Source organism: Prinia subflava, chromosome 26 (genome assembly GCF_021018805.1).
Source record: "Prinia subflava isolate CZ2003 ecotype Zambia chromosome 26, Cam_Psub_1.2, whole genome shotgun sequence".
Lineage (NCBI taxonomy): Eukaryota > Metazoa > Chordata > Aves > Passeriformes > Cisticolidae > Prinia > Prinia subflava.
Genome location: NC_086272.1, coordinates 2,701,875 through 2,726,258, shown reverse-complemented (window position 1 = coordinate 2,726,258; position 24,384 = coordinate 2,701,875). Strand labels below are relative to the sequence as shown.

The window sequence follows — 24,384 nt, the reverse complement described above, 5'->3', positions numbered from 1 at the left end:
TAAGAGGAAAAGAAATAAACAAGTTGGCCCCTTTTTTTGGTGGGGAGCAGCTTTTCACTGAAGACCTCTGCCTCTGTGTTGTTGATTTTGCATTCTGGGCAACAGAGAAGAGCCTCCCCAGTCTGCTCAAGGGCCAAGGGAGGGACCCTTACAGCTCCAGTATTTTGATGCCATCAGACAGAGGCTATCAGCTGGCAGATTCACCAGTTGCCAGGAGGCCTTCATGAGAATATGAGATGGGCAAGATCCACAGGCGGTGGTGAACGAGGTATATGAAAAGTTTTGGGACAGCCTGAATACGTTAGGCCTTAAAATTCCCAGTGGTCCGAAGTTGCAAAGGTCTCATGGCTGAGACGCATCCAGAGCAACAACTAATTGGATGCAAAAATGGGCTAGAAAACGTGGGATATATCATCATTATCAGAGTCTTTTTCAATTACAGAGAGGACGGTTGGCACATGTCATCTTGGATAACACGGAAGCCCTGCAATGCCAAATACCATCTGGCATTGTCCACAGTGCATTTAAAGTGAGATGGGAAACATCGTTTAAGGGTCTTGAAACCTTCCCTGTGTATAGGGATGAGAATAACACCAGGTTTCAAGACCTGATTATGGATAAATAGAGTGGTAAGAACATGAGTGAGATATGTAAAACCTCTGCTCCAGGGTCAGATGGGATTAGTTTGGGTTATCTTACTAAAATAGACCCTAAGTTTTCCCAGTTGACTGAGATCTGCTCCTGAACCCTGACACAGCAGTGGATGAACAGGGCTATGCCCTGACCCTAGAACATCTCTGTGGTGAGGGACAGTGGGTACCAGTGCAGGCTTCTGCCATTCCTGTCCCAGCCCTAGGAATCCTTAAAGAATTAGCAGGGAAGGCTTTTTTCAGTCTGCAGCCACATGGCCCCCTTCCACCTTCCACACGAATTCAACAAGGGCCATTGGAATCCTTCGTAGACCTTGTAGAGAGGCTCACACAAGCTTCATTGAAACTCAAGTTAGAACATGCCAGGGAGGGAATACTAGAGGAGATTGCCTTTATTAATGCAAATGATTCCTGCCGTGCTGCAATCCTCAGTCTCCCTCTAGACCCCCCTTGGACCTTAAAGGAGTATGTTACAGGTCTGCCAAGTGAAGGTTCCTTTCATGGCCCCTCCGCCAAGACATCATCTGAGACAAATGCCCCAGAATCATCCCCTGAAGGCTGCAGCTGCTAACACCATCACCACAGATTTATCTTCTTGGCCTGCCAATGTTCCGTTGCCTTGCCGGACATCCTTTTGGCGTCCTCCAGACAAACCGTGCATGCTATGTGGACAGTCCGGACACTGGATGTCTGACTGTCCACTCAAGAAGGAGTTTGAGGACTTTAAAAACCAGAAGGACAGGTGTAGCAGGATAACGTATTATGGAATGAAGTTTGAGCTATCCCAAACTGGGCCTAAGGTTTGGGCCTGCTGGGCCTCAGTTCCAGGCCTGTGTTGAAGCAGATAAGCTTGTGGCACAGTTAGAATTTAGGTTAAGGTGTGTGCATGCATTAGATAGGACAGTTAGAGCAGAAGTATGGGAGCTACCTTAAGCTGAGATCGTTCACGTTTTTGTTCACGCTGAATGCCAAGTAGAATGCACCTGCAATTGTAAATTATTTCAAACCGTATATAATCGGGCATTTCAAGAATAAAGAGAATATATGATCTGACCATATTGGTTGTACTCTGCATTGCTGTGTCCAACCTCCATTAATAGAGCCCTGGCAATACCATGGCGCCTGGATCCAGGGACTCTCGTTTTGCATAGATGCCATTTGCTTAGATGCAGAATTTTATTACGCTTGAATATGGATTGTTTGGGGTTTTTTGCTTAGATGCAGAGTTTTGAATTTTTATTTTTTCATTTAAATACGGATTTTGCTTGAATATGGTGAAAACTCTGCACTTGTGTCTGCACCGTGTGCAAAGTTTGGACCGAATATCCAAACCGGCCACATGGCAACTTCCACTGCCACTTCTGGAAACTTGGACCCGGTCCAGTCCGACATTCCCACACTGTCACAGCTGGCAACGGTGCAGGCTGCCACCCATACACAGGCAGCCCCCTGCCAGAATCTGACTCAGACGGAGAGAGTTCTGAACCCGACGTTCGTCGTGCACCACAGCCGCAAGAAAAGGTATGGCATTCAGATGAATTACAACAAAAATAACTAAACTCGCCGAGCTTTCTAATCACCAGAGCCAGCTTGAGCAGCAAGCAGTTGTGGCATCCAGAATTTCTCCGCAAAAAATGCAAAATCTATCAGCTTTGTCTTCCTGACAACCTGACCAGGCATTGCCACCAGCTGCACAGCAGATGGCACTGCCTGCCACCCAGCAAGATCCGATTCAAAAGTGCTGGCCTGGTGTTCTACAAGAAGCTGTTTTAGATGGTGATTTTAAAGCTGACAATTCCGTTGTTTGCCCAGTCACCATCAAACAAAACCAGGCTAGGTGGGAACCCCACGAGTGGAAAGTGTAAAATGGAAGTGTTAAGCCAAGCAAACAGGTATTATGTCCGAAGCAGCCAAGACTATAATACAATACATTTTTACTGCCGATCTCCTTTGGCCAGCACACTGTTCCAGCATTGCATCTTTACTATTGACACCCTCGGTTTCTTATTTTTGAGAGGGAATGGAGATATTTAGCCACCAAAGAAGCAAACAGACATCAAATACTGGGAGATCCATTTTATGGAATCCAACCAGCTATGTTAACAGGGCAAGGACCATACGCTACAACTAATGTACAACTGACATTTCCAATTGAAATCCACCAGCTGTCTCAGGCATTGGCCCACAAGGCTTTGCTACTGGTTCCAGACAAGAAAAAACCTGCATCATATGCAAATGTTAAGCAAGGAGCCACCGAGGCATACGGTCAGTTCATCGATCGCTTGCCTGCAGCTTTAAAAGATGCCCAAGATTTACCCACAGAAGTGCAGGAACATCTATTTCGTTCCCTTGCTTTTGAAAATGCCAACGCGCACACCAGGACTGTGTTAGCTTCCCTTCCTCAAGGCTGTGCAGTTGATGAGATGTTAGTAAGAGCAACCAGAGTGGAACAGAACAACCAAACAGCAGCATTCACAGCAGCTGTGCAGAATGCAATGCAGCAACAGGGACATATCATTGCAGCTGCATTGACCAGAAGAAATATCAGCCATTCCAGCAACAACAGAAGACCAGCATCTGGCGTTGTTTGCTTCCGCTGTGGTGATACAGGCCATTTCAAACGAGCCTGTCAAAAGACTGTGTGGTGTCACAAATGTAATGCAGACACTCATGCCACTGAAGCTTGTAGGAAGCAGGGAAACTTCAAAACCAGCGCGCTAAGGCAGCGCACCAAGACACAAATCAACGCCTTGACTCACAAGACCCCGAAAGTGGTTTCCGAGTTAAGAACAGGCCTGCCACATGGGGAAGTCTTGGTGTGGATGTAACAACAGCAGGAAAAGTTACCTTACAAGACAAAGAAGTAACCCTGATTCCCACCAATGTATATGGACTAACGTACAGCACAATCTCTTTAGCTGGAGGTTTGTTGCTGGGAAAATCCTCCACAGGCAAACAGGGTGTGATTGTGATTCCAGGAGACATCGATGCAGATTATAACAGAGAAGTGAAAATAATGACTTATGCCTTGCAGCCACCTGTGACCATTCCAAAAGGGAGCAGAATTGCTCAAATTATCTCATCTGAAAACATTTTGCCACATTGTCAACGGCCAAGAGAACCAGCTGAAAAAGAGAGAGGAGATGGAAGCTTTGAATCAACTGGCCACGATGTCCTTCTTACAATAAGCCTGAAAGATCACCCGCGCATCACAGTGAAGTTACATCACGGTAACCAGATCATCACTCTATCACCAATTCTCGACACAGGCGCAGACATTTCCATCATCAATCAAATGTACTGGCCATCGAATTTGCCTTTGCAATCTCTCTACACCCATGTTGTAGGAGTGGGTGGAATGAGTGTTCCCTCAATGAGCGCAGACCCTATCACTATTATCTTTAAAGACAATCAAGTCATCTTAACACAACTCCATGTTATGCTTTTATCCGAAAAACTTTGAGGATTGCTAGGCGGAGACGTGCTTTCTCAACTGGGCATGGTTCTAACCACTGACCAGCATTTTCTTTGATGGCCACTGCAGAGCAGCCACTCATTCTAAAAATCACCTGGTTGACTGAAACTTCTGCATGGGTCGAGCAGTGGCCAATGGCAGAAGAAAGGCTGCAAATTACTAAACAATTGGTACAAGACCAACTTGAAGCTGGTCACATTCGGCCCTCTGTGAGTCCGTGAAACACACCGATTTTTGTTATCCCTAAAAAATCAGGAAAAGGGAGATTGTTACATGATCTCCGCAAAGTCAATGAACAAATGCAGGCAATGGGCGCTTTGCAGCCTGGCCTGCTAGCACCAACTATGATACCTCAAGGGTGGAATATCTTATCATCAATTTAAAAGACTGCTTCTTCACCATCCTGCTTCATCCGCAAGACACTCAACGTTTTGCCTTCACCGTGCCATCTGTCAACAGAGCAGCCCCAGCACAACAATATGAATGGACCGTATTGCCCCAGGCGGGGAGAAACTCACCGACCGTGTGTCAGTTGTTTGTTGATTTGGCCTTGCAACCAATTCGCCAGCATTTTTCCAGTGAATGATTTATCATTATGTCGATGACATTCTTATTGCCACCAAAGAACCATTGGCAGAAACAGATTTAAACTGGTTGATTGCACAATTGAAACATCGTGGACTGACTGTAGCCCCAGAAAAAATACATCGGTCAGATCCTTGGAAATATTTAGGCTGGCTGATCACAAATGCACAAATTCACCCACAGAAGATCACTTTACACACCACCATTTCCACCCTGCATGATGCCCAGAGACTTTTTGGAGACCTGCAGTGGGTTCATACCATTGTAGGAATCACCAATGATGATTTACAACCATTTTTACTGTGGCTTCATGGTGGTGATGCCAGCAGCCCCCGAAAGTGCACCCCCGAACAGCAAAGAGCTTTGGTTCAGGTATCAGAAAAGTTACAACGTGGTTGGAGTTGTCGCCATATAGAGCATCTTCCACTATCACTTTCACTTTCCAACGCTGATGCCTGTCCATTTGCCATTGTCTTTCAATGGCAAAAGAAAAAGGGGCAACACCAATCTAGGTTTGGTTCAACAGCAAGCCTGTTGGAATGGGTGTTTTTACCTGTGCAGCCAAAGAGCCGTGTCATGACCAGAACAGATGCTCTTGCTGCATTGATAAAAAAGGGCAGAGGTGGAATTGTAGAGATAGATGGAAAGGAACCAGCAGATACCAGCGTTCCTGTGAGAAGTGAAGATTTACAGTGGAAGCTGAGACATTCTGTCGCAATGCAAAAAGTATTGTTGGGTTTTACAGGTGTGGTTCACAATCAGCAGCCAAAAGGCCCAATGTGGACTCTAGTCACTCGCTACCAGTGGCTAGAGAGACCTTTGTGTTCCTTGACACCAGTTAAAGGAAGAACAGTTGTTACTGATGCCAGCTGAAAAACAAGAAGGGCTGTGTGTGTGTGGCAACAGCAAGGAGAAGGGATGCAACATTTACTTAAGAGTGAAGCAGGAGACAGTCTGCAAACCCTTCAACGTAGGCCAGTGTGTTGAGCTTTGCAAACCTGGAACAACGAACCGCTCAATGTTGTTCCAGTCTCTTTATATGTGGTTGGAGTCGTGCAAAGAATTGAGGATGCACTCATCAGGACCACCCAGAATCAGCACCTTGGAGAACTGCTTTTGCAATTAAGAAGTGTACTGAAACAGCATCAGCATGCCTTTTGTGTCATGCACATTCGCAGCCATCAGTGCGACAGCGGTTTAGGAGAAGGCAACGCACGAGCAGATGCTGCAGTCAGTTGTGTTGCCCATATCCCTCCAGAAAACAAATTCGTGAGGGCTTGTGACAACCATGAGAATTTTCATCAAAATTCTAGGGCCCTGCGCTGACAATTCCAGATTTCCCTGAATGATGCGCAAGGGATTGTGCGTACCTGCCCTCAATGTAGTCATCATGGGCCTGGCCTTGGCCTGGGCCCGAACCCAAGGGGAATGAAAGCTTTAGAATTGTGGCAGATGGATGTAACTCATGTTCCAGAATTTGGAAGACTGAAATATGTCCATGTCACTGCTGATACCTATTCTAAATTTATCTGGGCCACAGCGCAGTCAGGCGAGAGAGCTTTGCATGTTGAAAGACACCTGACCATTTGTTTTGCAGTGATGGGAGTGCCTGTAGAAATTAAGACCGACAATGGGCCAGCCTATGTCAGTCAGTGAGTTGCTAAATTTATGCAAAAGTGGGGAGTCAAGCGTACCACCGGAATCCCTCACTCTCCCATTGGTCAAGCCATCGTAGAAAGAGCTAATCGGACGCTGAAAGAATATCTAGCAAAGAAAAAACAGAATGATGAAACTGACGTAACTAGTTGATTATCCAAGGTACTGTTCACTTTAAACTATTTGTGCCTAGCAGAAGAGAAGAGCCTGCAGTTGTCACACATGACCATGCAGTGAAAGAAGGAAGACCACAAGTGATTCCAGGGCTTTATGTATATCACAAAAATATGCGAACGGGCGAATGGCAGGGACGGAGTCCTGTGTTGTTTAATGGCTGTGGTTATCTGTGTGTTTCCACAGGAGAAGCAGGACCTGTTTGGGTGCCGAGCCGATTTACCCATGCATGTCCACAGTCAGAGATATCAGCTAACAGTGATAACCACAGTGACAGCAGTGACTTACCTGGAGAACCTTGTGAAGACCCTGAGACTGCTGAAAATTGACTTCTGAATTAGAAAAAATAGTTATACAGTTACAGTTATAAGATTAAGTTTAGCGATAAGTCATTTTTAGTATTTAAGATTAAGTAATAAGCAGGTGCTGTTTGTTTTGCTTTTCTATGAGAGACAATCAAAACAATGAATAGAATGCTAAGTATTGAAATGTTTATTTAGTTAGTGCCTTAATAGAAAGAGGATCAGGAATGCTTGAGATTGACCCAAGACAAAATATGTGGGTCACTTGGGCCAATCGGAGTAAACAAGATTCATTTTGCTTGTCTTTAGCTACACCATCAAATCCTTTTCAGACTTGCTTGATTGGAGTCCCAGTAGACTCCATGACAGAGTTCAGAACCTGGTCTCAAATCAAAATTAATCCAAAGAGTGTTTTGGGAACGCAAGCTGTTGCCATTGCACAGAATCTTAAAGTTGCTAGTACTGAGCCCCAAGAACTCAATCTATTGGGTTCTGTGCCAGGGAATTACTGTTTGATCTTTGCACATCTTATCATGAATTCAAGTTTAATTGTAGACAAATGGCAACTGAAAAATGGCAACACTTGGTTGTCTCCCCAGTCCCTATTGTATTATAATTATACCGAGTACTGCAATAATTGGACTGAGTCTGTGACACCATTGAAAGGTGTTGCAAGAAAATGACCGCCAGGGATTTTTCTCATTTGTGGAGATAGAGCCTGGTCTGCAGTGCCTCAAGAAGCTATAGGAGGTCCATGTTATTTTGGTAAATTACCATTGTTTGCTCCTAGCATTCATCAAGTTTTAGGGTTGTTTCAAAAGACCTGACAAGTCAAACGCAGTATGTCTCAATTAAGCTCCAACTGTAAAGATCGAGTTGACTTATGGCAACCTGCAGCTGTAATATCGGCATCATTCTTTGCCCCAGGAGTTGCTTCAGCGCAAGCTCTCACGCAATTGAAAAACTTAAGCCTGCTGGACAGGAAAACAAATTAATATAACATCTAATCTACTAAGTGAGCTTGTCATAGATGTTCATGACATTTGTCATGCAGTCCTCCAAAACAGAGCAGGAATCGACTTCCTCCTTGTAGCACAAGGGCATGGAAGTGAAGAATTTGAGGGCATGTGCTGCATGAATTTATTCTCAATCGATTTACAAGCAGCTGTCACAGCTGAAAGATAATATGAGAAAACTTGTAGTGGTAGACACTCCGTTTGACAAATGGCTCGCATCATGGGGTTTTACCAGGTGGATCAAGGATTTGATCAGTTTTGCTATAGTGATTCTCATTGCTATTATAGTCATCTTAATTATCGTGCCTTGCTTGTTATGATGTATGCAAAAATTAGTCAGCCGTTCCTTAAGGGCAGTTTGTATAGCTCAAAAAAAAAAAGAGGGAATTGTAACTGGATTTCTTTGAGATCACGGGCATGATGTGCTGTGGGAAGAGATTTGAGCTATCCCAAACTAGGCCTCAGATTTGGGCCTGTGTAGAAGTAGATAAGCTTGTGGCACAGTTAGAAATTAGGTTAAGGTGTGTGTATGGACTAGATGGGACACTTAAGAGTAGAATCACGGCAGCTGCTTTAAACTAAGATTGTTTACATTTTTGTTCACGCTGAATGCCAAGTAGAATGCACCTGCAATTGTAAATTATTTCACACTGTATAAAACCAGCCATTTTCGAGAATAAAGAGGTGAACGTATGATCTGGCCATATTGGTTGTACTGTGCGTTGCTCTGTCCAGCCCCCATTAATAGCACCCTGGCTATAGATATACCCCATTCCCTACCATCCACAAGCCCCTGGGAAGATTAAAAGATATAATGGGCTGCTAAAAACTATGTTCAGGGCATTAGGTAATGGGACATGGAAGCACTGGGATGCAAACTTGGCAGAAGCCGCTTGGTTAGTCAATACTAGAGAATCTGCTAACTGCCCTGGTCCCACCCAAACTAAGCCCTTAGACACCATGGAAGGAAACAGGGTTTCTGCATTACACATAGGGAAGTGGGTGGGGAAATCAGTGTGGATTTCCTCCCCCATGGGAAAAGGCAAACCCATTCATGGGATTGTCTTTGCTCAAGGACTTGGGTGTACTTGGTGTGTGATTCGGGAGGATAGGGAGACCCGGTGTGTATCTCAAGGAGATTTAACCTTGAGGTAAGAATAACTTATAGTGTAAGTTTTATGTTACAGGAGGTAAAGTAGCAGGAGGGACATGAACTGACAAAGAATGAATTCTGGCAAGGAGCAAGAAAAAGGCAATGTTGAACAGGGATGACGCCACTGCCCAACCATCAAGTGTACTATTTCTCCTGTCCTGACCCCACCTCCTGCTGGAATGGAGATCACCCAGAGGGATGTGAAAGGACAGGCGATAGTAGTTAATAAAAAGTATGATTGGTCTAGAGAAGGCTTAAGGATTCTAGTAATGAGAGTATATAGACTATATGGGATCCCAGCATGACACAAATGGTATGGAATAAGGGGTGGAAATTGTACTGGGTCTGACCAAGGTAAAGTTCATACTCTTTACAGTGCTGTGCTTTGCATTGGTAGCTGGACGGGTGTTGATAACAGACCAGTGGCTTGGCTACTGCCAAGCAGCACTGCTCCTCTGACATTCCTTTCCACATCAAAGGGGATGGGACTGGGCAAAATCCTAGGAGGGGACACAACCAGGCCAGCTGACCCAAATTAGCTAAAGAATATTCCATACCATTTGACATCAGCACAGATATATAAGCTAAGGGAAAGAGGACAAAGGGGGATATTTCTGAGTTTTCAGTGTTTCCCGTCTGGAGGAACTCTTACAACGTGCTGAAGGCCTGCTTCCCAGGAAGTGTCTGAACATCACTGCTGATGGGAAGTAGAGACAGACTTCTTTTTCTCTTTAGCTGTTGTGTCCGCATATCTCCGCTTATTTCTTTCTTTTACTGTAATAAAATTGCTTTATCTTATCCTGCTGGTTGTGCTCCATCTTATTCTCTGCCCTGTCCCATTGGGAAAGGGAGTGATGGAGTGACCGAGTGAGCACTTAGCACCCAGACAAGGTCAACCCACTACAGCAAGGATAATATCAACATTTTCACAAACAAATTCAGGACCTCACCAATGTAGGAGGTATCAAGTTTGTGGGCTTTCCCATTGGAGTGCGGGCAAAGTAGTTCTACAGAAACAATGAGCTCATAGGTCTCTCCAACACAAGGCAGGGGGAAACTGCCCCAGCCCTGGCCTCCAGAGCGCTCTTTACCTCAGTTGATACTGTTCATATCAAGCAAGGCTGGCTCAGATGTGTAGAGTCATTACTGTTTATGCAAATTAAAAACAAAGAAGGAAAGTTAAAAGCTGGATGGTACATAAGGACAGTGGGAATGACAGATTTCTTCCAAGGATGTAGCGTTGCATTTCACCCACATTAGAGACCAAATTCTACTGATTTGGACCAAGGTGGATGGGCCACCTATACTTAGCCCAGAAAAAGAACATAGATGAAAATATATGTTCAATAAATTGCCAAATGCCTCATCATCTAATTAGTGGTGTGAATGAATCAATCAATGAATGAATGAGATTCCCACAGTCCCTACCCACTATCCAATGAAACCACAGCCAAGGGCAGGGCCTTGGCAGAATCAGCAGGGAAAGCAGACCCTGTCAAGCCTGGTGCACTCTCAACAGTGTGGGATGACCCCCTGCTGGTGTCCCAGCTGTTGGTAAAATACCACTACTCTGATCATTTTGGTGAGCAGACCCGGCCTCCAGGGTAGAGGAGGGAAGGCCTCCCATGCCAGCAGCAGCCAGACCATGTCTGAGACCCCAGTGGGTAGACCTGGCCTTCTGTGACCAGGCTTGGCATGCTGGGGACACGGGGTACAGCTGGTCCCCTGCTCCAGTGGGGTGAGGTGGCCTCCCATCCCAGCAGAGAGCAGACCTGCTTCCTGTGACCAGACCTGGCCAGTGGGGGACACTTGGGACACCTTATTTTACTCTAGCATTAAGCACAGAGGCTTAGCATTGATTAGATTGGTGGAACTCATCCCTGGCATTCAAGCTAGGAGATTGCACCGACCAGCAAAACCTTTGGATGGGATAATCAAAGAGTTCTTAAGAAAGAGTGGTGTAGAAGCTAAGTATGCCAAGTTATGGATAACAGCCAGAGCAGACGAAAGCAAATCCTGTCAATATGGACTGCTAAGCCAACAGTCACTTTACAAGTACCAGCAAGGGAGGAATTGTCTGAATGAGAAAGGCCAACCCCAAAATTTAAATATCCAAAACCATGTGACTGGAGAAACAAAGAATTTCAAAACTGGAAACAGCTTGTATCCCAAGGCCGAGGAATAGCACACTTTGAGAATGACACCATTAGCAATGCCTGCATTACACACTACAGAGAGAGTGTTTCCCAGGCCTGGGTTCTGGTGCCATCCCTGCCCACGCAGTGCCTGAGTGGCTCCCAGCGAGTCCTGCCACACGTTCCTCCCCTCACCCTCACCTCCCTCAACCACCACACCCCCACTCCAGTCCCTGGTCACATCACAGTTGTCTCCAGCCTGCTCAGAAGCACAGAGATCACAAACAGGCACAGTGACTCCATGGTGACACGCCACAGCTCCTTCATCTTCCAAAGACTTGCGAGGTCCCAGGCAGTCACCAGCGTCCATGAGGACAACAGAGATGTCTCTACATGTTAAGGAGCCCATTTGGCACAGGCACTCACTGAGGTTCTGTGGTCACATCCCAGAGGTCTCCAACCTCCTAAGGAACACTGAGGGCATGGGCAATCCCAGGGGTTCCATGGGAACATCCCAGGAGTCTCCCCTTTGCCAAACCACACTGACCTCACAGACTGTCACAGGGTCTCAACAGCAGCATCACAAGTGTCTCCAGGCTGCTAAGCAGCCGTGAGGTCACAGGCACTCACAGGGGTTCCACGGTGACATCCTAGAAGTCTCCATGCTGCCAAAAAGCTGCCATGTCACAGGCACTCACAGGATCTACAGCGATATTCTCCAAAGGTGTCGAAGGCTGCAAAAGAACCATGAGGTCACACACTGTTACAGGGACCCCAGAGGGACATCCCAGGGCTCTCCAGGCTGCTGAAGAACCACTTTGTTACTGCCACTCTGAGGGCTTCCATAGTGACATGCCTGCAGCCCCTGTGCTCCTAAAGAACAGTGAGGTCACAGGCAATGACAGCAGCTCTGTGCTGACATCCCATCTGTCTCTAGGCTGCCAAAGAACTCGGATGTCACCGGCACTGACAACAGCTCCATGGTGACATCCCAGGTTTCTCTGAATTGCTGAAGGGCAGTCAGGTCAAAGGCCCTCGAAAGGCTTCCATCCTCTCATCCCAGAGGGACACAGGTTTCTAAAGAACCCTGAGCTCACCTGCACTCACAGGGCTTCCACGGTGACCTCGCAGAGCTCTCTGGGGCTTCTAAGGAGGTCACTGGCAGTGACAGGCACTCCATGGTCACATCCTAGAAGGCTATGGGCTGCTAAAGAGAGGTCAGGAACAGTCACAGGTATACCATGGTGACATCCCAAGGCTCTTTAACCTTCCTCCCCTCTCAGTCACCCTCACCGCCGCCACTGTCCCTCCCCTGCGCCTCACCGCGCCGCACTGCGCCCGCGGAGGGAAGGAGCGAGCCTTTAGGAGCCGCCACAATTACTGTCCCCTCTCTCCCTTCCCCGTCCCATCCACGGACAGGCAGCAGGTGAGATCTCTAAACCCGGGAAGCGGCTCTCTAAACCCGCCCTGCCCCTGCCTCGCCTCCCGCCTTCATTTCTGCTTCACTCCCTCGCCCCGCTGCGCTCCCGCTCGCCCCCGCCGCGGGCCGAAGGAGCGGGAGAGGCGTCGGAAAAACGCCACGGAACACCGACAAGACTCCAGACGACCCACGCAGGAATCTCCCTCGCGAAGAGACACCACGCACCGCCCGCCGCCACCCGCAGCCCGTGCCCGGCCTCACCCGTGCGCCGCTGCCCCGCTCGCCCGACGCGCTCGCTGCCCCCGCGCCGCCTCCTCCTCTCCCGGCCCGGGCGGCGGGAAAAGCCCTTCCCGTGGTGCCCCGCGCCACCGCCCGCCCTCAGCGCGGAGCGCGGGCCGGCCCCGAAAGGCGGCGCGGGCAGCGAGGGGAAAACAGCGGGGAAAAAGAGAAATCGCCAGGAAAAAGCGGCGTGGAGAGCGGGCTGGGAAAGGGAAACGAACAGCTAGCGCAGCCCCGCCCTACGGCTCCTGCTCGTAGCCGCGCCGAAAAATAAACCAGCGAAGAAAAGCAAAATTACCTCCTCTCGCAGCGCGGAACCGAAACCGAAAGGCGGCCGAGGGCGCCGGGCCCTGCGCTGCGGCGGCGGGCGGGGGAGCTCGGCCGGGCCGGTGGCTGCGGGCCGGGCGGTGCCGCCGGGCCGCGATCCCCTCAGCCGGGCCGCGTGTGGGGCTGCGGGGGGCGGCGGGGCGGGGCGAGGGGAGGCGGCTCGGCGGGAGAGCGGCGGGGCTGCCGTGGGGGCGGCAGGGAAAACAAAAATATCTTAAAAAAAAAAAAATCCGACAGGGCCTTGTAATAAACGGGGAGCTTGACTCAGCCAGTACATCAAGCAACAATCAATTTATTAATTTATTAGTTCAAATGAAAAAATGTGTGAGCAAAGCAGCGCGGCGCTGGGTACAGTGGATGGGGTCTCCCCTCCAGCTGCACACCCACTGTTAATTCTTGCTGGGATTTATTAAGCGTGTTCATAAGCATTTCTCAGCCAACGCTTCCCCCGCTCTCCCTCAGCCTTTGCCCGGCCCAGCCCGGCCCCCCGAGCCCCAACAGGCCCCGCACGGCCACGGCCGGGCCGCCCCGCTCCCCTGCGAGCCCGGCCACACGGACCCACCTGCGCCGGGGCCCACGGGCCACCGAGAGCTCCCCGGGCCGCCCGGGCCTGGGCCCCGAGCACAGAGCTCTGCCCGGGGGGCTCCCGGCCCAAGGCGGCGGCTCCGGGCCCGGGCGGCCGCTCCCGGCTCCCACAGCCCGCCCGGGGCCGCCCCGCCCGTGCCGGGGCTGCGCCAGCGCTCCCCGCACCCAAGGGGGTTCAAACTGCCGGGGGCATCTCACAAAAAAACATTGCCCGTATCCCCTCCCAAAACAATAAAATCCCAACCAGCCATCAACCCCCACAAAAAATAATCCAAAAACAAACCCATAAACTAACCCCTTCCACCCTGTCCTCCTGCGCCTTCGCAGGGACCCCGACCCCGCGGGAATGCCCCCGGGCCGGGACAAAAAGCTGCTCCCCTGGAGGCGCTTTGAACACCCACCCGCGGCCCGGCCCTGGCACACGGCTCCCGGCAGCTGCCCCGCTGTCCCAGCCGGGCCTTTGCAGCAGGGAGGCTCTGCGGGACCCCCGGGCTGTGCCCCCTCCCAGGCCCTGCCCGCCCCGGGGCTGACCTTCAGCCCGGGCTCTCTCGCTGTCCCGGCTCCTGCAGAGTCCCCGCTCGCAGCTCCTTGGGCCCCTGGGCTCTCCTCTGGGGGTTGGGGAACAGCCGGCAATGGACCCTTGCCCTGAAAAGGAATCATTTTGGTGCTCTCTAGAAAGGCCAGAACTGAAACTTTGTTCCTTTTGCCTGGTGCAGAGACCATCAGGGTATTTTCTGCACAGAGTTCCAGCCCCCAGCTTTTGTTGAAAGAGCTGCCTACCAATGTGACGCTGCCAGGAGCCTGTCCTTGCTGTCACCTGCTGTGGCTGGGCATGAACAGAGCTCCTGCCCTTGCATTTCCAGCTGCTGTGCAACCAAAGCTGAGGGATCTGCAGCTGCCTGAATGCAAAAACTGCAATATGAGCCACTCTCAAGGGGGAAATCTCCCCCTGCTGTGCCAGCCCATGGCAATGCTGCCATTCTCTGCTGTTGCTGGGGCGCTCTTGGGTGTGGCTGAGCAGGAAAGGTGACCCTGAGCCAGGAGATTTCTTTGGCTGCAGCAAAGCCTTGGAATGCAAAGACCTTCCTGATGCTGTGCCCTGGGCCAGGAGGCAATGAGCCACCAGAGCTGAGCCTAAATTTCTTACAGAATTCACAGAATGACTGGGTAGGAAGAGACCTTCAAGATCATCAAATCCAACCCATGCCCCAAACACCTCAGCTTAACCTGGGTTAGTGCCCTGAGTGCCTCATCCAATCTTTTTTTAAACACATCCAGGGAAGGTGACTTCACCACCTCTCCAGGCAGACCATTCCAGTACTTTATCACTCTCTCTGTGAAAAACGTCTTCCTAATATCCATCCTGTATTTCCCTTGGGGCAGCTGAAGACTGTCCTTTTGTTGTGTCAGCTGCTGTCTGGAGAAAGAGACCAAACCCCACCTGACTACAGCTACCCTTCAGGGAATTGTAGCGAGCGATTAGGTCACCTCTGAGTCTCCTTTTCTCCAGGCGAAACAACCACAGCTCCCTCAGCCGTTCTTAACAGGGTTTTTGTTCCAAGCCCCTCACCAGCCTTTTTGCCCTCTCCTGGATGTGCTCAAGCGTCTCAATGTCCTTCCTAAATTGGGGGCCCAGAACTGGACACGGCACTCGAGGTGCAGCCTCACCAGTGCCGAGTACAGGAGAAGAAACACTGCCCTGCTCCTTCTGGCCACACCATTCCTGATCCAGGCCAGGAGCCATTGGCCTTCTTGCCCACCTGCCCACACTGCTGCCTCATGTCCAGCCTGCTGTCCAGCAGTGCCCCAGGTCCCCTTCCCTGGCTGCTGTCCAGCCACTCTGTCCCCAGCCTGGAGTGCTGCAGGAAGTTTTTGTGGCCAAAATGCAGGACTCAGCACTTGCACTTATTAAATTTCATCCTATTGGACTCTGCCCATCTATCCAGTCATTCCAGGTCTCTCTGCAGAGCCCTCCTACCCTCCAATAGATGGACACACGGTCCAAGCTTAGTGTCAGCTGCAAATTTACTAATGAAAGACTCAATCCCCTCATCCATGTCGTCAATAAAAATATTGAACAGAACTGGCCCCAGCACAGACCCCAGGGGAACACCACTGGTGCCACCAGCTGGATGCAGAACCTTCACCACCACTCTCTGGGCCCAGCCATGCAGGCAGTTCTTAACCCAGCACAGAGTGCTCCTGTCCAAGCTGTGGGCTGCCAGCTTTTCCAGGAGTGTGCTGTGGGAGACAGTGTCCAAGGCCTTGCTGAAATCCAGGTACACAACATCCACTGCCTTTCCCGCACCCACCTGGCGGGTCACCTGGTCATAAACGGAGACCAGGTTGGTCAAACACGACCTTCTGTTCTTAAACCCGTGCTGGCCGGGTCTGATAGCCTGGCCATCCTGTAGGTGCTGTGTGATGACACTCAGTATAAACTGCTGCAGTACCCTACTGGGTACTGTGGTCAGGCTGACTTGAGTTGTGGGATAAGGATTTAACAATTCAAACTGTAAAGCAGGTATGTTTTATTTCCATCTGGGACACAAGGGGGATTTTCCACCATACCTGCGTACCTGGTTGAGACAGGTTTAAGGTTTAAATACACTCAGATCCCACAAAACAACCCCTCCCTCCCCGCCCATTCTCTGCCCACTCTCCGCCTCCTTGCACTTCCTATTATAATTAGCTTTCTCTGGTGCCACATCTCCTGGTGGTTGCAGGCTGGGGTCTTCTGATGAAGTAAGAGGTCTTCCTCAGTTGTTCACTGTTTGACCTCTTCCTCTGGGCAGGTGCAGTGAAGGTTTGGCTAACTCCCAGGCCACTTTGTCCTGGCCAAAACCACGAGCCTGGTTCTTTCTGATTTCTTAAGCCACAGGTTCTGCTTTATGGGGTTTTCACAATACCTAAGTCTTGCTTTACTGAGTTTTCACAATATACACAATATACATCTTATCTCTATCTTTACCTAGCAACTAAATCCTCATGTGTTCTGCTAGAAGTTGTTTTTCTGCTTTTACAGGATTGCTAAATAAGCTGTATATTTCTGCTTCCCCTCCATCTGCTTAAGCACATTAAATGCTTCTAAAATTCTGAATTTTAGATATGTTTCCCATATCAAACTGGCCTATAATTACCAGGATCCTCCTTTCTACCCTTCTGGTGTAGGGGTCACACAACACATTGGCCAACCTCCAGTCCTCTGGAACCTCACCAGTGAGCCAGGACTGTTGGGAAATGATGGAGAGTGGCTTCACAAGCTCATCTGCCAGCTCCCTCAACACCCTGGGCTGGATCCCATCTGGGCCCATGGATTTTGAACATCCAAGTGGCTCAGCAGTTCTCTGGCTGCCTCCTCCTGGATAACAGGGGCACCATTCTGCTCCCTGACACCTCTACCAGCCCAGGAGGGCAGCTGTCCTGAGGACAAGCCGTCTTCCCACTAAAGACTGAGGCAAAGAAGGCTCAGTTAAGCACTTTTGTCTTCTCCTCATCTGCAGTTCCTAAGTTCCCTCCCACATCCAGTAGAGAACAAAGGTTGGTCCTACCCTTCCTTTTGCCATTAATTTATTTGTAAAAACATGTTTTATTATCCTTTACAAAAGTTGTCAAAATGACTTCAAACTGAGCTTTGACCTCCCTAATATTTTTTTTCCTACATGTTCCCTTAAATACTTCCTGAGAGACCTGACCCTCCTTCCAAAAATGATACATCCTCTTTTTATTCCTAAGTTCCTTTGAAATCTCCTTGCCCATCCAGGCTGGACGTTTGCCTTGTCAGCTCATCTTTCAGCACACAGGGACAGTCTGTTCCTGTGCCCTCAAGATCTCTGCACTGAAGCACACCCACCTTTCCTGGACTCCTCTGTTTTTAAGGGCTTCTTCCCAAGGAACTTGTGGAATAAGTCTCCTAAAACGGCCAAAGTCTGCCCTCCAGAAGTCCAATGTAAAAATCTTTTTGATGTCCCTCCTGAATTCACCACATATTGAGAACTCTGTAATTTCATGATCCCTGTGCCCCAAGCAGCCTCCAAGCACCACATCTCCCACCAGCCTTTCTCTATTTGCAAACAACAGGTCGAACATAGTCCCTCCCCTGCTGGCCTCACTCACCCGCTGTCACAAAAAGTTGTCCTCCATCCACTCCAAAACCTTCCTGCACTGCCTCTTTGCTGCTGTACTGAGTTCCCAGCAGATGTCTGGTAGGTTAAAGTCACCTACGAGAACAAGGGCTGGTGATCCTGAAACATTCTCCAGCTTCTTAGAGAAGAAGTTGTCCACCTCTTCTTCCTGCTTGGGTGGACGGTAACAGACTCCCAGCAGGTACCCCTGGGAGCCTGTCCTGTTTGCTTCGGGTAGAACAGGAACAATGAAAACATTCCCAATGGCACAACTCCCCAGCCCACATGGGGAAAGGAAAGAAAAAGTTGTCAAGTTCTCAAAACCTTTCTCCTGCTTTGCTGCAAGACTCCTGCTTCACACATGTTGGGGAAAGTCAAGAGAAGCTGCATGGGTGGGATATCTTGTGACAGATGGTGCAACTCGTTCTCCAGGAAAGGTTCTTGGAAAGAGCAGACAGGACTGTGGAGAAGATTCTGGGAAAGCTGAAACAGCTTTTCGGAAATGAAATGAAAGTGGAAAGAAACAACCCAAGATATCTTCCTCTGTTTATTTCTCTGTCACCCTTTCCATCTTAAGCTACTTCTCCATCTCATTAATTCTAAATGGGTCTCACCTCTGACATCCAAGACTTGGCAAGATTTAGACACTGTAAAATACCATGAGCTACATCCAGTTTGCCTTCCCCTGTTTTTCTTGGAAAGCAATGCCAGAGACACAAGTGCAGTGCTTGGGTCAGGTACAAATTCTGCATTCAGGGAATGTGCTGTGACAGTGTCTGACCCTCAGCAGGGACAATGCACAGCAACAGCCAAGGGGATTCCTCTGTCACTGTGCAGGAGTCAAGACTGGGCCCTGACTGAAAACGGCGAAGTTCCCGTGTTTGGACAGGCTCAGGGGCTGCCCCGGGGAGTGCAGGGCTCGGTGCGAGGCAGAGGGGGCAACGGAAAAAACTGACAAGGGGACAAACGGCCCTGGAGCTTCAGTTGCAGCGGCAGCAGCGGCAGCAGCGGCAGCAGCGGCAGCAGCGGCAGCAGCGGCAGCAGCGGCAGCAGAAGCAGAGAAGAAAAAAGCGGCTTTGTTGACCAACCCGTGCTTCCCCTCTCCCTCTCCCACAGTCCCGCAGCCTCTCCCTTTCCCAGTGTCCCCCTCCCAACCCAGTCTCCCTTTCCCCTGCTGGGCCGGGCCATGCCTCGGGCCCACCCCCGGCCCCGGGCGGGGCTGCCCCGTCCCTGCCCCCGGGCGTCCCGCCGCGGTCTCGCCTTCGCCCGGCTCTGGCAGTGCTGGCGATGGCACTGCTGGGCGGGCATCAGTGCCTGGGGCTGGGGCAGCATTGCTGGCCTTTGGCTGCGCCTGTGCCGAGCCCAGCCCAGGCCCCGGCCCCAACCCCGGCACCGGCCCCGGCCCCGTCCCCGTCCCCGGCCCCGGCCCCGGCCCCGGCCCCGGCCCCGGCCCCGGCCCCGGCCCCTGCCCCAGCCCCGGCCCCGGCCCCGGCCCCGGCCCCAGCTCGTCCCTGGGCCCGCAGAGGACACAGGCGGTGCGGCCGCTCCCGCCGCCTCCACTGCGGCTTCCCCAGCCCAAGCTCCTCCGCTTGGCAGCGCGGCCGCTGGCCCTGAGCCGCTGCTGTCCCGTTGCCAGGAGCAAATGCCTGGGGATGCCCAGCCCGGGCCGCTCGAGGGGCGCTCGGGGGCCGTTCCTGGCCCCGGGCCGAGCGCTGACAGCCGCGTCTCGCCGGCAGGGAAGGCGCAGCAGGCCCTCCAGGAGCAGTACCGCCTGGGTTCGCTGCTGGGCCACGGCGGCTTCGGCAGCGTCTGGGCGGCCACACGGCTCTCAGACCGTGCCCCGGTGAGTGGCGGGGCCGGTGGTGGGTGTACGAGGAAGGGGCGCAGGAGGAGGAGGAGGGCGAAGGAGAAGGAGGCTGGGGCTGGGCAGGGCAGGCAGTGAGCTCAGCCTGCTGCTCCCCTTGGCTTGCAGGTGGCCATCAAAAGGGTGCCACGGAACCGTGTCCGGCATTGGGGTGAGCTGGTGAGTGAGCGGGGCCAGCAGGAGAAGCTGGGCCATGCCGGGCGGGGATGAGCTGAGGCCTGGCAGGGTGGAAGCCGCCAGGACGCCTGGAGGGAGAGCGGGCGTGGGGCCAGCAAAGGGCGCAGAGCATCCCGGGCTGGCTGAGGGGTCCCTGGCCCCTGGCACGGCCTCAGCCCCACTGACAACATTGTGCTCCTCCCACAGCCCAACGGCACCAGTGCACCACTGGAGATCGTGCTGCTGCACAAGGTCTCCACTGGCTTCCCTGGTGTCGTCCAGCTGCTGGAGTGGCTGGAGCTCCCCAAAGACATCATTATCATCATGGAGCGCCCGGAGCGGTGTCAGGACCTCCAGCACTTCATTCGGGCACGGCGGTTCCTGTGCGAGGAGGTGGCGCGGGAGCTGTTCCGCCAGGTGCTGGAGGCCGTGCGGCACTGCACCAGCTGCGGGGTCCTGCACCGCGACCTCAAGCCAGAGAACATCCTGCTTGACCTGGCCACCGGGCAGGCCAAATTGATCGATTTTGGCTGTGGCACCTACCTACAAGACACAGCCTATACTCACTTTGCAGGTGAGCCCTCGCAGGGGTGTGCTCCCCATTCCAGACATCTCCTGGCCCAACATCTCACAGCCCAGCCTGGGTGTGGCACTGGGGTTCCCTGCCACTCATGGCACTGAGTCTTCAGCCCAGCTGCTTTTGAACACAAGTGGGTGTGGGGACCAGCTTCCAGCCCTGCTGGCAGCCTTTGCCAGCCACTCTGCCTGGGACTGGGACTGGGGCTGGGGCAGCCAGCCCAACAGAAGCACCCGTGGGTGGGGGTGGCTGAGAGGGGAGCCAGAACATGTGCACCAGCCAGTTTGGTGTGCAGGTGAGAAAGGGCTTGGACTGCTGTGATTGCCTGGTTTGCTTTGGGTTCATAATGGTTTTTGGGGCAATGCAGGCAGGGACGAGTAAGGCATGGTTTTTCCCCAGCACTGAGTGGGTTTTGCTTGTCATGGTTGGGCCTTGCCAGGGCTTCCACTGCCACCTTCCGACACCAGTGGCTTCTTTTCCAACCCTAAGTTTGTACACAAGTCCCAGGTGCTGGCCAGAGGGCAGCAGGTCACACCACGTGCCACTGGGGCAGCCCCTGCATGCCCAGGGATGCTGGGGCCAGGCTCTGGGAGCAGCAGCATCCCCCTGATGAACTCCATCTGTATTCCATAGGAACACCGTCATACAGCCCCCCGGAATGGAACCAGTTTGGCTGGTACTATGGACAGCCAGCTACCGTCTGGTCCCTGGGCATCCTGCTGCACCAGATGGTGTGTGGGGAGCACCCTTTCAGGAGGGGCCACAAGATCAGCTGGGACCATCAGCTCTCGCTGCCACCACGGCTCTCTCAAGGTGAATCCTCATGTCTGGGCACGGGGGGAATGCCAGTGCTGGGAGACAGCAGTGGGCTGTGGCAGCTGCTGAGGAGGTGGCACGTGTCCTGCTGTCCTGCTTTCCTCCAAAACAGGGAATTCCTGGGAAAGTTTAGGCCCAGCTCTGAGCAAATGCAGCATGGCCTGAGAATGGGAACAGTGGGGCAGACAGGAGCCTTCTCCAACTGACCGGCGGTTTGTGGTTTCTCTCGCCAGAGTGCCAAGATGTCATCCGGCGGTGTTTATCCATGCTGGATGTGGACCGGCCTTCAGTAGAAGACCTGTTGTGTCATCCCTGGATGCAGGATAGTCATCTGCCATAGAAGAAGGGAGAGAGCCACAGAAACAGCGATGCAGGGCCCTGGTAAGTTCCAGCTCCGCACATGCCTTGGCAATCAGAAGCAAAGGACCCAGACTTTTTTGTCCTGCCTGTGTCACTGCACAGGGGTCATCAGATGGGAACACACAGCCCCTGTGCTGGAGCTAAGCTGCTCTGCCCAGCACTGCTGGCTGCCATCCCAGCTGCTTTGGCTTGTCCTGGGTCACTGCCAGCTGGGGCCCTGGGCAGAACACTGACAGCCTGGTCTCACTCCCAGGGAAAGAGAAGCAGCCCCTGGAGAAGCTGTGCCAGGTGGGGCTGCTGCTGCTGGAGACAGCCAGGACAACATCAAGGATGAAAACCTCTTCCTCGACCAGGCCACCACAAAGCTGAAGATGATGGACTTTGATTCTGGCACCTTCTTCAAAGCCAGGCTCCACAGTGAATTTGCAGATGAGTGCACACACTGGGGGATGCACCCAGATTTGGGCATTGCACAGGCTGGCCGGGAAACAAAGGTTCCCCCTTTTGCTGGGGTGGAAGCAACTGATTTTTCAGTGGGCTGCCAAGCTGCATTTTGGCAGGGCTGGGGGGCATGAGCTGGGGTGGGTGTGAAATGGGTGTGGGGTCCTGGCCCTGCCAACAGCCCCCAGTATCCACTGTGCCATTTTCCCTTTTTGTCTGTAGTCTATTTTCATTAATTTGCTGTTTGTTTCTCTAAAGGAAGCGTTCTAGGTGTTGTCCAGTCTGGACGGGGAAGTGCTTGGGACCAGCCGTGCCGTGGATGGGCCGTGCCCTTGGAGAAGGCTGAGGACATCGTTTGGGAGCAGCTTTTCTTCCAGCGGCGGATGGCGTCAGGTGGGTCCCGTCTTCTTGGCCTGGGTGGGATCAGAGCTTTTGGGAGATGGCAGCCAGCACAGGAGCATCCTGCTGTGGGCAGCTGCTGAGGAGGTGGATGTGCCACGGCTGGCTGCAGGCTGGGCACATGTCCTGCCCTCCTGCTCTGCTGCCAAGGGCAGCAATGATGGGCAGCTCTGGGCACCGCTCTGGGCATGGCCTGGGCAAGGCGGGCACTGGGACAAGGGGGACAGGAGCCTTCAGCTGACGGGCGGGTTCTGGTTTCTCTCCTTGCAGCCGGGCTCTGCGGATGCTGAGGCTGCTCTGGGCTCTGCCAGGGCTTTGCTGGAGCTCAGCCCCAGGCCAGAATCAGCCAAAGAAGAAATGGTGTGACCTGCAGCAGAGACTTGCTTGAGCACTTGGGCAATGCAGCTCAAGTTTGCAGAGTGTACATCTCCGAGGGAAAACATCACACCCTCCAAAATGAAACTTGATCAAGAACTTCTGAAATGCAATCAATCTGGGATGACCCCAAATGACATTTATCAACTTGCCCAAGGTGTAGCTCAGCCCTTCCTTGAAGATTTCTCTCCCCCACCTACTTTTAAATTTCACAGCTGCTCCCTCCTTTCCCCCAGTGAGTTCCCAGCCCATCACAGTCTCTGTCACACTGTTGCCTTCCTTGATGGCCTTCACCACAAGGAAGACCAAACCCCAGGTTTAGGGCCTCATCCTGTCACTGGCTGAAGAGCAGCAATATCTCCGAGGTCCCGTGGCATTTTAGTGTCAATGAGAGCTGCTGTTCAGCCCTCAGCTCTCCTCAGTGCTGAGTTCCCACTCCCTTTTCTTTGTCCTTTCAGCAGGATGAGCTCTGTGAATCCCCTTGAGCCTCCCCACTCTTCCCGCCCACCCACCCACCTCACTAAGGTTAAGCTGAAGCTTCTTTGTCTCCTCTGGCACACCAGTGCAGTCCCCTCTGCAGGGAGCCCCAGCCCCAGGGCACAGCACACAGCAGTGCAGTGCGGGCTGGAGCAGCTGCCCTGCACCCCTGGCTTGGCTGTTTGTGGCAAGGAAATGCTCCCTGTTTGCAGCTCTCCCTGCAGGATGGCCCCAGGGCAGAGCCCAGCCGGGCTCCCACTGCATCCCCTGAAGCCTGGGGCAGACAGTGGTGCCAGGGCTGAGGTTCATGGGCTGTCGCTGGGAGCCTCACCTGAAAAGACACACGGAGCCACGAATCTGGGGAGATCAGAGCAGCAGGGAGAATCTCCTGCTTTGTTTATTACTTCCTATTGTATACTTTTAGCAAGGTGCCCATGGATTGGAGAGTGGCATTCCCACCGCTCAACCACATTGGTCAGAAGGACTGTCCTTCAACCTCCCCTTGTCTTGGAGAAGGAATTCAAAACCATAGCAATATTTACAAAACACAATCTCCTTGTTTACATGAATGAGCGTGAGAAGGTGCACACTTCTACTTTAGTATGAATGCTCAGAAAACTGGGAGAATCTCATGGTGACAATGGGGAGCCCCCAGAGCTGTGGCTTGCAGTCAGTGTTTGCAAGGGTTGTGTTCTCATCTCCTGCAGCCTGTGGGGGAAACAAGCTGTGCTGCCAGGCCAGCAGTGCTCCTGTGGGCAGGGACAAGGCTGAAGGGCTTTCCCATTGCAGAAGAGGTGGCACTGATCCTTGTCAGGGCCTGGCAGGGCTGGAGCCGGGTCTGGCCTGCTGTGCGGGACTCGCTGCCACCAACCGGCCCCACCCGCTGCGCTGCGTCCTCCAGGGACAGAGGGGTCTGTGTGTGCCAGGGGCTCTGGGATGTCTCTATCTGCATGGACAGAAGGGTCTGTGTGTGCCAGGGGCTCTGGGATGTCTCTGTCTGCAGGGAGAGAAGGGTCTGTGTGTGCCAGGGGCTCTGGG

At 52.2% G+C, this 24,384-nt stretch overlaps 1 protein-coding gene across 1 annotated transcript; it reads left to right on the top strand.

The window, feature by feature from the left end:
• The first annotated feature begins 1,989 nt into the window (after positions 1-1,989).
• On the top strand, positions 1,990-21,634 carry LOC134562206 (serine/threonine-protein kinase pim-2-like). The gene is made up of 7 exons (XM_063419629.1): positions 1,990-2,171; positions 18,719-18,803; positions 19,041-19,724; positions 19,854-19,904; positions 20,109-20,475; positions 21,112-21,291; positions 21,528-21,634. The coding sequence occupies exons 1-7, from the start codon at positions 1,990-1,992 to the stop codon at positions 21,632-21,634; spliced, it is 1,656 nt and encodes a 551-aa protein (XP_063275699.1).
• Positions 21,635-24,384: the final 2,750 nt, after the last annotated feature.